The 17130-nt window shown below is 45.8% G+C and overlaps 1 protein-coding gene across 7 annotated transcripts in view; it reads right to left on the reverse strand.

Moving 5' to 3' along the window:
• Positions 1–17130, reverse strand: part of cobl (cordon-bleu WH2 repeat protein) — a 55022-nt gene that overhangs the window by 33570 nt on the left and 4322 nt on the right. For 3 of the 7 annotated variants that reach the window (XM_047334454.1, XM_047334431.1, XM_047334441.1), the window contains exons 1-4: positions 16498–16630; positions 16097–16179; positions 3947–4135; positions 1713–1923 (exon numbers count right to left, since the gene is read on the reverse strand). In XM_047334454.1, the coding sequence (XP_047190410.1) occupies positions 1713–1923; positions 3947–4135; positions 16097–16125 (429 nt within the window). In that variant the 5' untranslated portion in view covers positions 16126–16179; positions 16498–16630. Of the gene's footprint in view, positions 1–1712; positions 1924–3946; positions 4136–5366; positions 5555–16096; positions 16180–16497; positions 16647–17130 lie in introns of those variants that run through there. The other 4 variants (XM_035649988.2, XM_047334468.1, XM_047334412.1 and 1 more) reach the window with 4 other exon arrangements.

A 17130-nucleotide genomic window follows, 5' to 3' on the forward strand; every position in this document is an offset into this window, starting at 1 on the left:
ACACGAGTAGCCTGCTTGGTTCCCTTCCTTTGAAACGTGAATGAGCACAGCAAAGATTGTGCACTTTCCCCACTCACAGGTCAGGAGATATGCTCCATTACATAAGGTCCTTTGACGGCACTCCACGGGAAAGATGGCTTTTCCAAAATCAACAGGCTTTTGACTTGGGAATGTGTATGGTGTGAGCCAAAATTTCCAGCCAGCCTGGGTGGTGGTAGTGGGGTGTAGACTGTACTTACAGTATACTGTATTTTAGACATATGGACAGGAAGAGGGAAGCAATAACATACTATACCTTGTAGTGTTTAACCCAGTGAGTAGCTGTGTTAAGCGTCTACAAACGCATCAGTGTATTGCCAATGCACCGACTTGAGGTTGTAAATCCAGTTGCATCAGCTTAAAACACTGAGACTAATTGGATTTTAGTATCACAGTAAGGAGTTTAATGTAATTGTAATTCTCGCACAGACTACACCGTCTGTTCGCTCTGTCGTGGTTTCTATTCCCGGCTGGCGTGGTGTTACTTTTGTGTCTCTTTCCTGAGCAACTTGGAAAAGCGGAGCACAGGAGAGTATATTTTGCAAAAAACAAATTCCTATTTTTGCCAGAGAAATGATATGCGAGCAAAAAAATAATTCCGTTTGAGCAAATAAAAGTCTATTCTGTGCTCAATAAGTGTATTTGCATGTTCATCATTATTCGTGTACACTCACACAAACTCTGGCTCTGTCGGTGTCTCTCTCTCTCTCTCCCTCCCTGTCAACCTCTACACCCTGTGCTCGCTCAGGTTTGCCGTCGTGCTCGCTCAACACGGCAGTGTTATATTTGTGCCACAAAACCAACCGATCGCAGGAGGTCAGTCCTAATTGGCTGTTTGGTGTCCGATCGCTCGTAGAGTTCAGTGGTGGCGGCAACTCGCTTCAGTTTTATTTGTGTGTATCCAATAAACTGGCAATTAAGTTCGCAGTATATGAAATATTCATTTTAACTGCTGAGGCTAGTGGCACTATGATACGGACAGGTAAAACAGAGGAGAGAGGGGTGACTGACGGCAGTGTGTGAAATAGTGTCAGTCTCTGGCCTGAGGCCAGGGGGGGTCAAAGGGAGAGAGAGCAGCCACTGAGCCCTGAGAAGAGCAGAGAAATAATGCATGGTAACTAAAGGTAAGGCACTCATCAAATATTCAAACTGTAGGAGGAGAGCAGAGGGGAGGCAGAGAAAAAGGGGGAGAGACAAAAGTCTAATGATCGGTTGAAAAAATAAGTTCAGACGTGCAAGTGAGCTGATAGAAATGTAGGAGAAAAGACAGAAGAAATGACACACTGCACAAGAACTGACTCCAATTTCATGCTCGGCCAGTTTGATCCAAACTGGCTTCCTACCTTAGCACGGGCCCTTACAGGTTTCACTGGCCTTGCTTTCTGCCAGCAGTCAGAGGTAAAGTGTAGACAGGGAAGGGATGAATATTATACAGAGCTTCGGGGTAAAGTGCGACGCATGTATAGTCCATGCAGACTGTACAACTATCGTATTAAGGGAAAAGCTCCCGGCTTACATCAATCTACATTGCCCCGTGCAGACCACAAGAAAACATGGGTTATTCACTCTGCAAAATGTGTTCAAATATAACATATAACATGAATGTCTCTGCGATCCAATCGCATGGCAATCGAAGCGTACAGAAAAAAACTCGAGGCTCCCCTCTGACTCACCTCTGGCACTTTGGGCGCCGGTCTGCGCACAACTTTCTCCTCCCAGACTTTCTCCTTGATGAGGACACAGGCCACGTTGAGGGAGCCCAGCAGAGCGTTGGGCTTGAACCCCAACGGTCGGCCCTCGGGCGACAGGAGCTCCAGGGTGTGCAGCGCTGGGTTCAGGTGGTAGCGGCTGCACAGCTCAACCAGCAGGTCCATCAGCGCCTTGCTGAGAGGGGGAGAAATAGAGAGAGGGGAGGAGAGAGAGAGAAAGTGAAAGAGGGGGAGGAAGGGAAGAATATAGGGTTACAACGCCAGCCAAGCTTCAGCTCCAGTGCAGAGGGAAGTAATTACTTCACACCACAAACCAGAGAAATACTCTCACCTAATGTCCTCAGAAAGAACGGCTGAATGACGGACACAAAAGCACAGGAGCTCACACACCGAGCCCACTCGGATGTGGTGAGGCACAACCTTGCTTTTTCAGGAGAGTTCAAAACAAAGGCCCAGAAGAAACCACAGAACAGAAGGCAGAGAAGCCACTTATCACATGCTGAAGATTTAATCTGTGCGGGTTATCTAGACAGGAGCTCTAGCGTCCCATGGAGAAATAATGACAACCAAATGTTGTTTTTCTTCTTGTGTGTGTGTGTGTGTGTGTGTGTGTGTGTGTGTGTGTGTGTGTGTGTGTGTGTGTGTGTTGCAGCTGATGAGGAGGCCTGTGGTACTACCTGTCAATCGTCACATAAAGAAACCAAGAGACAGTGTCCAATGTTTTCTGGGAACAGCCAGACCAGATGACAGGACTGAGGACGATACTACTACAAAGAACACTATTGACAATCACTAACAAATGGACATAGTCTACAACTAAAATGACAATCTGCAGCCAACACACACAGTGTCCTTTGTTAAGTGCCTCTCAAGCTGATTTATGTCCCAACCCGATCACGACCTGAGAGGAGAGTAATCCCATAATGGTGCATTGTGCTGTTCAAAACCCCTGGTTCACATTTTTAGGCCAATTACACATTCGTTCATCCCAATGAGTTAAAACATTGGTTTATTATTCCAAATCATAAATTTCCGCTCGGGAAAAATGACAGTATGGGAGATATGTGTGAGACGATGCACAAGACATCTAGAAAATCCATCTATAAAAATGACTTAATAGGTTTGAATATTGATATAAAGATAAGCAGTCTGTTCAAAGAATCGATGGAAGATCCAGATTAAGTACAGTATCAGTGAGAGGAAACGACGAATCATCCAACTATGAAGCTACTGAAGGGAGATAAGTTTGTGTCGGTCTACCATGAGGGTTAAAATGTTTTATGAAAACAGTTGTAAAATGTGTCATAGAAGGCAGCACGTCTAACCGTCTGCATTCCCTATCTTTCTTTAGGGTTATACTCTTCAATATCAGCTATTTATGATACGTGCCTTTACGACACCTTTGTCATATCAGAACGAATACCTTGCGCACGGTCAGGCTTCGATGTTGTTATTGAGCAGTGGTAGACCGTGAACAGTAAACACATCACACCTGAAGCTAAAAATGTACGGTCGTACATTCCTTTGCCATAAATGATCTGGAATAAGGAAACCAAGCCCCTGGTGATTGACCACAGTTTGATGGTCTTATATCAGATAAATAGAGAATGCTTAGCAATATGAAGAAGCCCAATATGAAAGAGCCCTCAGGCTGCAATACTAACCACAGCCTCTTTTTTTTTTTTAACCTATTTTAAGCAATGAAGGCCGTCTGAGAAGGTTACATAACAGTTATGCATGCTTTAGTGCATAAAGATTCTCTGATAAGCCAACTTTTCTACAAGAGAGAGAGGAAGCAACATAGAGACAGTGTTTTGATAACAAAAATATATGAAAGGCTTAGCTGCTATTAAACGAGCAGCTTGTTGTTCTGTACAAGGGAGACGACGGAGATTTTTTCGGCCCCAGAGGAGAGAAACCTCATTAGGGGCAGAGGACAGTGGCAGGTCGGGCTTAATCCGTCGACTCTCTGAGACAAAGCTTGTGCTGGGACTGGGACCCCGCGACAGGGCCTCCCTGGCACAGCAAATCACACAAACGGGTCTCATACCGGTGACTGATATGAACGTTAACGTGTGGGTATGAATAGACTTTGGTGGTTGTGACACTTTTTACAGCAGCTGAACAAAAAACCGTGAAAAAGGGAGCGAGTCACCCAGAATGCATGTGCGCTTGCGTAGCCCTCTCTGTCCTCTCACCTGCCTTCCTCGGTTACAGAGGTCTGGTGTCCCTGTGGCAGAGTTAGCTGGAAATCCACCGTGGGCCTCATCATGTTCTCCTTGGACTCGATTCCCGATGGGCCTCCTCCATCAGTGTTTCGGAAGATGTTGCGCGGGGCGGGTTGAGGGGCCCGCGGCGGGGGTGGGGCACGTGCCTTCATTCTCCTCCTGGGCGATGGCAATGGTAGAGATACACAAAAAAGGGACACTGTTAATTCTAACCTTTAAAGTAGGTATGCAACAGGCATCAATTCCACGTGACGTATTCGAGTATGACGCATAAAGGTCATTAATCAGTCAGTGTATGTATTTTTGTATCGTTCATCCCAGAATCCATAGAAATTATAGGACAATTCTAAACTCCATCTACAGCTTGACCCATGAAAAAGAAAAAGAAATGAACAAAAAAAAAATCACCAAATCAACGTCCAGTGTTGTTGTTGTTTAAATTTGACAGTGCGTGTCTGTATCCTGTATTTTAACCGTGATTAATAAAGCTGTGTTGTATTCGTATTTCTTTGTGAAACTGGGTTCACATTTTTTCGACAAATTAAATCACGTATGTAATTCTGCTAGCGCCACATCCCAATGAACAACAACTTCCTTTCACCAGTTCGGGAGCGGCCTGAATGTCAATGACTTCTTTTTCTGTACCGGTTTGTTTGTCTCTTCTCTGAGATTACGTAACAGTCTACAGATATGCTGAGGTTTATCCTTGTGGTTCTCAAGATGATCCGACCTTGAGCACCTGTTTATATCTTCATTTCCTCAGTATCCTGATACAATAATCGTCGATTATAATAACAAGCATTCTTACTCTTAAAAAAAAAAATAGTGTCACGTATTCAATGACTGTTTCCGAAGATCATACTGACAGGAAATAATTAATAACTCTACTTGCAATGCAATGCAAACAACATCTCTTAATAAATCTTGAAATGCCTGTACAATAATAACACACACACACGCACACACGCACACGAGGACAACGTCGTCAATAACAATTTTTGTAAGCATCAAAAACGAATCAAAGCAGCGATATCTGGAAGACCCAAAGCTATTTGCTTGGCTCAGAAAGAAAACAGACTAGAACACAAATCCACATTCAAACCACAGCTCACGTGGGCGGAGAATGTGCCAGATGTCAATGACATGCGAGCGGCGCGATGCTGCTATCTGCACAGTTGACCTCGGCTCGACGTGAACTGTCCTCAGCCTGACAGGGACAGCTGGTTAAACGGGAGTCAAACACTTCAGTCTGCTAACAATGACAAATAGCTAATTCTTTGCGACACTTCTCAGGACACACTCACTTTCCGTCTTCACAGCACAAATATTAGTTGTAGATAACTGGAGGGAGAGAAGAAAAAAAAAAGAAAAGAAAACCCATCCCACTCACGTCGGAAGCAGTCCTTGAGTTGATCAGGTGCTCCGAAAAAAGAAGCGTTATACAGCAGACTGTTTATAACCCCAGTTCCAAGGATTCAGCTGTCTCATTGAGAATGAGAGGGGGACGCTCAGTCGAATCCAGTATCCCTCGAGGCAACCGCTGCCCTTTTCAGACGCAGAGAAACGCAGTGAAGGCAGAACGCACGTGAGCGCAGCGCAGAGAGCGGACTCTAACCTGGCGTCAGTTAACCATTAACGGCGACGTCGAATATCAACTAACTTTTACACACAGGACCCAGGGTGTCACTGAGTTACGAGATGCAGAAAATGGTTTTCAATGGCTGCATCAGGCGACTGACAAGACTACACTTTCTAACCATTAACTGCAAGGTGGATTAAGAAAAATTAGATATAAAGATGTGGGGGGGGGGGGGAGCAGCTTAGAGACTTGTGTATTATGTGATTTCTTTTTTGTATTTGTCTGTGTCTACGAAGGTACAAAAGAACAGGTCCCAGTGGAACTGAGGGACTGGGGGCCCGGCCAGGTTAAACACAGTCAGCCAGTATCCTTCTCTTCATCTCTGCTGTTTGTCCCACCGTAACATTTCACACTCTCCCCCGCTATATCTCTCTCAAACACACACACACACACACACACACACACACACACACACACACACACACACACACACACACACACACACACACACACACACACACACACACACACACACACACACACACACACACACACACACACACACACACACACACACACACACACACACACACACACACACACACACTGAAAGGACTCCTTTAGGAAAAGCCTCGTCTCCCACAGAGTCAGAAAGAGCAAGTATGAGAGAGGGAGAAAGAGTGAGCAAGTAGAGGAGAGGTAGGGAAGGAAAAGCAAGACACCCTGCGCCAGCACAGGGGGGCAGAAAGTGCTGAACTGCCACAGGGGATGAATTTCAAATGGGCGGGTGCACGCGCGCACGCACGCACGCACAACCACCCCGTTCTTTTCACTTGACTAAACCGCATTAACAGGGACACAGTTCTTTCACTATATTCTATCAGTCAGCATTTCCTTAGAATAGACAGTTCGTTTGGGTGTTTGGCAGTCCGTATGAGAACAAATAGATGCATTTAAACCGTCAAAGGTCATGTTGTATTGTGACAGAGTAATGCACGACCACACGTGAGCAGCTGTGAGTGGAAAACAGAGCGAGCAGAGAGCACCGCAGATTGGAGTCCACACTTTCGACCGATCACAGCACACACAAACCTGTCGCAAAAACTAGTTGAACACTTTACTCCCTACAGGTGCATCTCTCACCTCGAAGGCAATGCTGGTCGCCAGGGAGTTGCTGATGGAGAAATAATCTGGTAAGGATGATTCGGTAGTCTGTCATTCTTAAAGGCAATAAAAAAAACAACTGCTCAGCAATAGAATACATTGTCTGTATAGGTGTAATATCTAAGTGGGCACAAACTATTGTAGCCTTCCTTTTGCTCTCAGTGAACAGTAAGCAACGGTAACGGGTTTAACACGTAGGCCTATACATAGCCTGCCATCCTGTGTTTTGTGTCCGTGTGCTAGGCTCTTTAACAGATTAGTCTCAGTGTCTGCTGCATGTCTGCGTGTTGCGCCTTTACAGTCTGTGCGCGTGCAGGCTCCCGCCTCCCTGACCCAAATACAGCCATGCTCGCTCCCGATCGCAGCACCCAGGACGAACCGTGCCGGGATGGAATGCTGAGGCATCACCGTGTTTGTGTGCCACACGTATGGTTTGTGCAAATGACAATGTATAGATAGCGAATCCATGCACGTCACGGTCGGATTACTGATGTTCAAAAATGATTATGTAACGCTGATCTGACACACTGGAGACTATAAGTTCAGTTTCTTTTATTTTTCTTGGGTAAAAAAAATAAAGAGTAACTGTCAAGGACTGTATTTATCCCAGCCATGGAAACACAGCCTAAAAAGTTCCCACTCTGGAAGGTCTTATGAAAATAACGGAATATATTCGTTTATGCTCCGTCAGCACCATCCGCACCAACAGAAATTCCGCTCACAAGTGGCCCGTTTCTTACTGTCTCACTTGAAAGCTTCCTCCATCAGTCTGCAATTGATACCTAGACGGAGCATTGGCCACATAAGATGATGATTGAAGCTGCTGGGGTTAAAAATAGGACAATGAGCGAGAAACAGAGACAGACAGTCTGACTTGACTGAGCCAGTCTAAATATAAAAAAGTTTATTGTGGACGCGAGTGAATCACATCTATGATTTTCGGGCAGAACGCAGAGCTACAAACGCCCATGAAGTCGGTAGGTCAGTCAGATAGACGGTCGATTAGACGGCGACAGACAGACGTGTCCTCGGTCAGTGCAGGCTCACTGAAACAATGGGTTACTCTCCTCTAATGAAGACAACCAACTGGGAATGGAGCAGATTAATTGACCTACATTCACCGTGAAAAACACTTTGTGCTCCCTGAGAAAACAAGCAGTGGATGAAACCAAAGCTCTGTGGCATTAAATAAGAATTGATGTAAAAAGAAAGATAATATTATCTCTCTATATCTCATATTTGTGAGAATAGCACAACACCGTATAGGACACGATTTCAACTGCACTGCAGAGTCTCTCCTTAGGCATGTAAAAAGACTGACTGTCTTCAGTACACACACGAACATTATTGCAGCCTTAGTGTGTCAGATGCCGGCTGACCTCCCAGACAGACGTCCACCATAATTAAAGCAGTTTTTAGTTGGCCTTGTGAACCTCTGCGGAGCATCTGCAATACAGTAGCTGCATCGTACTCAAAGTTTAGAAGTGGTACTTCAAAATAAATGAAAAGTGAAATGATTTTAACATTACATGTGTGTGATCAAAGCTTTTTATTTGGGAGACACATCAGCCGAGAGTACAAACATTGACAAAATGAGCCACTTCAAGAGCTCACTCACCCACCTAAAAGGCAGTACTCACACACGCACGTCAGAGCCACTGCCACACTCGTCTGTGTGCACACTCGAATTTAGCCCTGCTGTTGCGCATGAGCACAATGTATGATACACATCCTGAACACTCGGCCACTCCCCACACACACACACACACACACACACACACACACACACACACACACACACACACACACACACACACACACACACACACACACACACACACACACACACACACACACACACACACACACACACACACACACACACACACACACACACACACACACACACGGTCCTCCTACCTAACTAACATACCCCCTTGGGTGTCGTGGTGTCCCCATGGCAACCTATATTTACACCACTTGACTGCAGAAGAGCGCAGACCTTAGGTTAGTAGCAGCTGCGGACAGAGACACACACACACACACACACACACACACACACACACACACACACACACACACACACACACACACACACACACACACACACACACACACACACACACACACACACACACACACACACACACACACACACACACACACACACGGGGGGGGGGCAAGTGACCAAGAGAAAGAGAAACGAGCGAGGACACGAGAAAAAGACGGAAGGATTATCTGTTTTGGAAGTGAGTGCTGGAGACACAGGAGCCCAGTAAAGCATTTGTTTGCAGTTGCTAGGCACACATCCGTCTAATTCGGCATATGCCATGATGCTCATATTACCAGCCATGGAGTTAAAACCACACCCAGTCAACTGTCTCAATGATAATGTCACTACAGAGGTGGCCCACCATAGACTCGCTACCAACCTCACTACTACAGCCAAGTAAAAATAATGGGAAGTACAGACTGAATGTACATATTATACAAGGCTTTCTCTCTGTCTGTAGTTTAAAATTGAAGTAATTTTCTATTGATCGCATCTGTTAAATTTTATTTTGCAAGAGAATTTAACGTCAGCATGATTCAGGGATAAACATTTGAAAACCCCTAAATACATGCAAACCTGTAACCTCTTATTATGTCAACATAATCATTACATGATGCATTTGTTAACCTACCAAGTCAAATTTTGACAAATGCCCGTAAAAAGCAGAATAACTGTATTTCAGAATTCTCCCCAAAAAATCAATAGGGCACCTTTCGTTTATACAGGTCAAAAGCAGTTTGACGTTATGCATTATTTTTCAACACACCAAAAAAAATGAAATGAAATAAAGTAGTGTTTTATTTTTACTCAATGCTGAGTGGCCAAATCTCTCAAACTACTTAACTCATCTAATGCGTCTGTTGTTCCATGTGAGTTTGCATGCATATATAAATTGTCTTAACACCTACTACAATGTACTCTTTTTAAAGTATCTAGAATAAGGATATTTACTTTATCAGGTCCTACGCAATTCTCAACTTCTCTAAAACCACCAGATCAGAGCTCTGCACAATCTGTTACACAGCACTGAGTTATAGTAACATAATAACCCATGGGAAATAAAAAAAAGACAGCGCCACACCTCAGGTGCTAAATGAATTGTTACTCATTGGGATCAATTAGGTTGCTTACACTCTATGCAGTCATTTAAGAATTTCACTTCCAGGATACGTTGCAGTGACCTCAGGTTGAGTCAGCAACCGGTGATCCGGGAGTATCCATTTCAAACCTGCTTAAAGGAGAGAAATCCACTTACTGTAACAGCACTCCACCCTACCCACCCAACTCCACCTCTCCACCTCCCTCTGCTCTGCGCTATTTTCACATGTACTCATTATGTCCGCTTGTGACCAGTGACACAGAGGCGTGTTGATAACAGTTCAAGGCCAGACATGTTCCAGCACAACAATAATTTTCCAGAAAACCAGGAGCAAAAAAAAAAACACCTTACACTACTGTCTGGGGGGGAAAAACATAAACATATCTATCTTCCCATTATAGATCTTATTCGACACTTCTGTAGACCTAAGCCAAGATGAATTTCCGTTTCTTCAAGTCAAGTCACAATTATGTATGTAGCACATTTAATAACAAATAAGTGCTTTACAATCATAGCAAATTAAATAGCAATACAATGTCGATAAAAAGAAGAAAAAAAGTAATGCAATGACCGAATCAACATCTTTCCTTGACACCTCCGTTGTTTCCAGCCATCACTCAATGACTGAGGTGGACTTACTGAGTGAAATCAACAAAGGAACATTGTGTCACATGAGTATCCCTGGGCAGCCATTGAGAAAAAACAAACAGGTATTTGTAATTGTTCTTCTGGATAATAAAAGGCTGTTGAAACGGAGGGATGAGGGAGGGAATCCTAGGTGGCACAGAAGTCCATATAAATGGTAAGCAAGAATAAAGGGAACAGAAAAGGGTATATGGGAGAAGAGAGGGGGGAGAGACCGAACGAAGAGACAACAGCAGGAAATACTAATTAGTCTGTTCCTTATTCCCTGAGCTGCATGTTCAATCGGAGCTGCTACGAGACAAGAAGATAAACACTTACAATACAGATATTGTTGGTTTTTAGCAGACGAGCACAGCTCATGGGCACAATGGGACCCTTTGATTTGGAAAAAAAAGTATTACACAATTGCCATTCTCAATAATTCACTCAATAAGCAACGTTTTTGAAACAAATATACTTTCAAAGACGTGGTGTTGAATCCATGAATTTGTCTACCCGCCGACGCCCAATGCGGCGCATTAGGGCACATCTGGGCCCCCTACGATACTGGTATCCGAACCGAAACATATCTACTGCTGATAACCTCAGTCACTTCTTAAAATACTGTACCACCACCTATTGCTAAATAACTGACAAGGTAGTTCACAACGCTCGGAACAAGACAGAAGCTGGCGGCAGTGTTAAATGGTTTGAAATGTGCCAAAGCCTTCCCAGCGTATACAGGAGAAAAGTGCACCGCCTCGGCCTTATCAGGCGACGGCACAGCTACGGCACGTCAGTGGCTTAGAGGAGTCCGTCCCATCTGTACACAGTCCGTCTGTCCTCCTCCCTGACAAACCCACATGCCACAGTGACTAACATGTGAGAGCAGGCTTCCAGAAATAAATCTGAGCAGCCAACAGCAGCTGCATAATACAGGCAGAGACAGTCTACTGTAGATTCTTGAAACGGGCAGTAGTTTGTTGCGAAAAGGTGTCTGCCAGTGCTCTCTTTCTTTCACCAGCGTGCCAAATAGCAGTAAACGGGGGTTGGATAGTGTCGGGGGGCCTCGGGAGCACAACAGTCTATAAATACGGCCGGTCTAGATGTCTCAGACGTATCATGGCCTGGCTGCGGAGAAAATACGTGCGGAGAGTCGGTGCCGTTTTGATTGTGCACGGACCGCGGAAGCATTCATTACATCCAAACTGTGCCTGGCATCACAATAACCTCCTACTGAGAACATTAGCCACAACAGACAACGCTGTAATTGTTAAGTGCCATGCAGATCAGGCAAACATCCTGCGTTCCGGCACTTTCAGCACTTAGTTAAGAAATGAACTACCCCAGCTCATGGGCTCAGTATATGCATATGACTAGAATATATGCACATAACAAAGCATGCATCTGTAAAAAGGCTTTTTCAATCAGCCTTAAGCTATATTTATGGACCCCTTATTAAATACACACATTGGGCAAAGGTTACACTGCATATACGTGCGACGTAATGCGCTCAGTCAGTGTGAACTTTGGTCGAACTGCTATCCTTACAGAAAAGCGAGTGTGGAAGAACTGCATCCGCACCCTCTCTATTAAAAACAGGCCAGTCTGTGAAATGGTTGCCGATATTGCCGAACACACACTGTACAGCTGCCAACAACCTCAAATACTCTCTCTCTCTCCATCCTGTCTCACATTTCATAGAGGTTAAATTTAACCCATCATAAAAATAAATAGCACCGAGTATCCAGATGTGACCGCATTCGCTAAAACATTTTCCTCTTTGCTGAAAAGTGCATAGGGTATCGGCATAGCCTTTCAGTGAGGGAGAATGAGAGGGAACTCCCTTAGTCAGCAGTGCTGAGCTGGTGGCTGACCACACGGACCTTAAAGTCCTAAATGGAGTAGGTTCTGTGAAGGGATGTGTGGGTCGGGGAGGACGTGTTCGCACTCTCCTTTTGAATTTCAGTGCCTAGTCCATCGGAGAGTATTTTAAGAAGGTGTGTGGACTGACAGACACACGAGGCAGATAGTGCGCAAAGAATGGGGCTGGCATTCGTGGGCACGGCTGCACACTAATGAGCATTTGCACCGACTGCGGCTATCAACTGGTGTTGATCTCCCGACATACAGTGCTCGCGGCCGCACACAGGCGAGCATGCGCGCGCACAGGACACTCAGTAGCCAGTAATTATGTCCGGGTGTGTGCTGAGGATAAGCGGAGACTTATTATTTGTAATCCCACACTGTACTTATCCGTCAAATCCGTCCAACCCCGTCTTCCCGAGGGTGTGTGTTCAAAACTGAACGGACACAACAAAAACGAGGCTGTCGCAGACAACGGATTGCGCTGACGACCAAAAGGCGAGACCTACCAACGGTGAGGCAGATGGCAGCGCGAAGCCAGAGTGTTGAGTTGGGAAGGGCTTGACCATTTTTTTCCGTCCGCGGTGGCACTTCGCGAGGGGAACTGAGTAGGCAAGATCTAGAAAAAATTAGGAATGCACCAGCGAGCCTGTGTGGTGATGAATGTGCGACAAATGCGTTCATCAAAGCGGGTGGGTGGGTGCTCCATCATCACTGGGGGCATGTGACAGAGAGTCAAACTTACACGGATTTGACGTCACACAGGATCGTGTCCGCAGAAAAGACAGGCAGACGGGGCTCTAGTAAACCTTTGAAGATTTAAAAAAAACACTTGGAAGTCTTGGAAGAACGCTGTAAACTCAAGTTCCCTACTGCTTCTCCCTCCTCCATTAGTGTGTTGCTCCCTTATTGCTTCTGTGCGAGTGGATTAGGCATGTAACAAAACCACATCAATCAGGCTTCTGGATTTAAGGCTAATGGACACACACACAAGCACACAGGTGGACACATGCAGACACACACACACACACACACACACACACACACACACACACACAAACACACCAGGTCCAGACATGGACTGAAAAACAGCAGTGTACCGATTAAGAACGTTGTGTGTCCAGACCTCAGTAGGTTCTGCCGAAAACGACTCGAGTCTTAATACAATCAACAAGCTCCGACTCACGCCAAAACCCTTGTCAGAGCCACGCACACTCAAATATTGATATACGTGTGCCATTGTTGGGCCTGATCGTGAATCGCCTTGATCTCAGTGCATTTAGTCCCTGGGAGGGAAGGAAGTTGGAAGGAGAGAGCTCAGATTTCAATGACCAGGTACAAACAAAATTCTTTTCCTTCAAAAGGGCAGTCTGTCTGCTCAGTGACCACGCTCTGTGTGTGTGTGTGTGTGTGTGTGTGTGTGTTTTATATTGTAGTTTAAGAGCTGTGTTTCATTAGGACACTGGGCTATGCAGTAAAGCTGCCGATGACGAAAAAGAAATCGCAGCAACAAAGGGAGTCGTCATGGTAATTTACGCCGACAGAAAAGTCCCGCACCGACCGGATAAAAGCGGCATGTGGCTCCACTGCCAGCTGACTCTCCGTGAGCAGTGAGTCTACTTGGTAATTTGGCCAGAAGAGCGACTTGAGTGTCTGAAATCACTGTGCTTAAGAGTGCCTGGTTAGAGGGACCTTTTTGCTCGAAAGACCAGCAGGATAATTAGACTGAACCTGAAGTCACCTCACCGACGCTCCCACCGAACAGTATCACACCCTACTCAGGTTGCCGCTGAAGGACAACCGTGTTTCACTGTATTTCTGCACTTCACTGCTGTTGAGCCTTTCACCACACACCTACAGTATTGACAGAGTAGTTTAAAGGTTTCCCCCGGAGCAGTGATGCATGATGGATAAAAGGTGTAAGCCCTCTACCACGACAGCGGGACACATCTTCAAAACAATAATTGCAACGCTGTGCTCAGAGCTGACGAAGTCACCACAGCGTTCGGCCCTCTAGTAGACAGCTATATTACCACGATGAGGCCCCACACATCATGTGATTATTAGTCACGCCTTGTCTAATGTGCTTCTCATAATAACATCCCTCATCCCAGAGAACGGGGAGAAACTCTGCTGCACGCCAATGTCAACCATTTCCACCTAAGCAAAACACACTGCAAACACCAAAATCCGCATATCGCATAAACACGACAGCTACACGTCCAGTACGTCCGAACATGATGGTCGTGATATTTCATGCTAACACCACAAGCTACACATCAAAGCCTAGACTCCACAGATTCCAACGGTGTGTTTCTTGTCGCCCTACGACCAACCGCCATCGAACGAGCAGCCGAAGGGCGAAAAAGGAGTTGGTGTGGAACAGCGATATGCATAAATGACGTCATACCTTTGATGTTTTGTCACAATAACTTATGTTTCGATCCAAAAATCAGCTTCCGCTAGTTAGCACAAAGGCTACACGTCACTTTGAGCAGTTAAACGGCCTGTTTTACCACTGTTTGCTCTCAGGCTGGTGTTTCTAATGTGAAAGGGCTTTGACCTTCGCCCCCTCAAAGTTAGCGAATGGTGCCGCTGACAGGGATTTGGAGGATGCCCGTCGATTCTCCTGGCTCTGACGGCTCGATAGACGTGTCAATCATTCAGATTGACCTGTGGGCCGCTGAACTCTAGCCCAGTCTATTTAACGTTGTGTGTCCTTGCCGTTGCAGAGATATAGACTCTTCTCATTTTGGGCATGTCGAGCAGGGACCCGCGAAATAACCCTCGAGCTTATAGTCCTCACAGCATGCAATAAAGAAGCAGGATCATTTTTTTTATATATAAATACCATAGTGTCCTTTGGGCATGACAAAAGGCATCTATCAAATCGGACACGTTGAGTTGTCGTGGCAGAAAACAGGCCCTGTTGTCTTGTGACAGTGAGAGAGCAAGTACAGCACAAGGGCCGTGCAACTGAGGCAGCCACATGCACTCCCGCCACCAGTCATAGTCAGACCTCGCACGAAAAGCACCATATAATAATATTCAGGCGGCAGTGCCCGGCAAGAACACGAGGGTTTCGGCCGAAGCGGTGCAAAAAAACGCCGCGGAGATGCAGTGCGCGGTCCGACAAACAGCCACGCCGCACAACGCCATCATCGCGACCGGTTGCGATGAGGGCGTTTGTTCCAGTCAGCGGGAGGCCCCGTCTCTCCTCTAGCAAACTATGACCGTTTCCCCCCCAGAGCGCTTCATACTCGACTCTGTCTGTGCTACATGTGTGGCCCGGGCTGCTGGAAGCCTCTCTCTGGTTGGCAGTGCGGACTATAGAGGTCGCACGCACACGCACACACACACACACTTGAAAAGCGTGTGTGTGTGTGTGTGTGTGTGTGTGTGTGCATTTTAGATAGGCAGACGTGGGGGGCTGCACCTCATAGGCCAAACAATTCTGCAGTTAACTTTATTGTCCAATGGGGGGGGCCGATCAATTAATGGGAAGCCACCACACAGACTCACAGTGGAACCATATGTGGGGGGGGGGGGGGGGGGAAGAAATGTGCTCGTTCAAATGGAAACTCGAGCACTATTGTTTCTGATGCACAGACGACACAATGTACCGTCGCCGCTTTCCCTGCTGACACAAGTCAAATGTATCTGGAAAGTTCCGAGAAACCGTCGGAGGCGACGAAACCCTGTTCCTAGTGCACATGCTCTTTTTGCGGGACTCACCCGAGAGGCGCTTTCGAGGACTCGGTCATCGCAGTGATTCAGATGTCGTGACCTCGACGGTCGTCCATGATCGCGTCTGTCACCTGCGAGCGAGCACATCAAAGCTCAATTAATACAACTTTTTTTTTTTTTTTTTTTTATTTGATTATTATTTCTAGCAGGCCTCAACCAGTTAAAACGGTTCGTGTGTTTGTTTGTTTGTTTTTTTGTTTTTCAAAGGAGAAGAGCAACTTTTGAATTCTCTCTCACAGGCTCCAACAAAGTGACAGTGCGCATGGATGACAGTGTCCCGGCACAAAGAGCGCAAACAAGTGTCCGCTTGAGCTGCGACACCACCACCACAACAGCAACAACAACAACAACCCCACACACGTTGAAGAATTATATCAAAGCGAACTTACCCTTCGTCGGGACAGTCTCACCGAGTCATTCTGCCGGATCTGAAAAAAAAAAAAGCCCACTCGATATAATCTTCGTATTCCCACCGGTTGATTTTTTCCCTTCGAGCGTGGTCAAGTCCGTCGGGTTATTGAATAGAACTTCCTGTGGCGGGCGTTTCAAAATAAGAGTTCACAAACGAAATCGCACGGTGAATTAAAAAAAAATAAATGTTTCCATCACGACGTCCTCTGTATGATTGAGCCATTTTGGGGGACGTTTGCGAGATATAACGATATTAAGAACAAACCTGACTGCGTGACAGCAGCAGACCAGGATTACATAACTCATATTTGTGTTGCACCGCTGACAGCCGCTGCATTCGTTCTTCTTGCTGAGCCGCATTTGCCCTTCTTTCATATCTTTATACACGGCGTGTGTATTACATAGTTAGGGTTAGTGGCTCTTATCAAGGAGAAGAACCTTTTAAAATAGCACTCTTTTATTCGGAAGGCGACACTACGCGGTTTCCTGTGAGTCTTTCTAACTTGACGTGGCTCGCTCCGGCCCGCCTTCGTCAGCAGATCTCACGTCAATCATCCTGCGCGATGTGTGCAAACAAATAGACGGTGGTTAAAATAACAAAACCAAGTAGA

The sequence above is a fragment of the Scophthalmus maximus genome, chromosome 1 (genome assembly GCF_022379125.1).
Source record: "Scophthalmus maximus strain ysfricsl-2021 chromosome 1, ASM2237912v1, whole genome shotgun sequence".
Classification (NCBI taxonomy): domain Eukaryota; kingdom Metazoa; phylum Chordata; class Actinopteri; order Pleuronectiformes; family Scophthalmidae; genus Scophthalmus; species Scophthalmus maximus.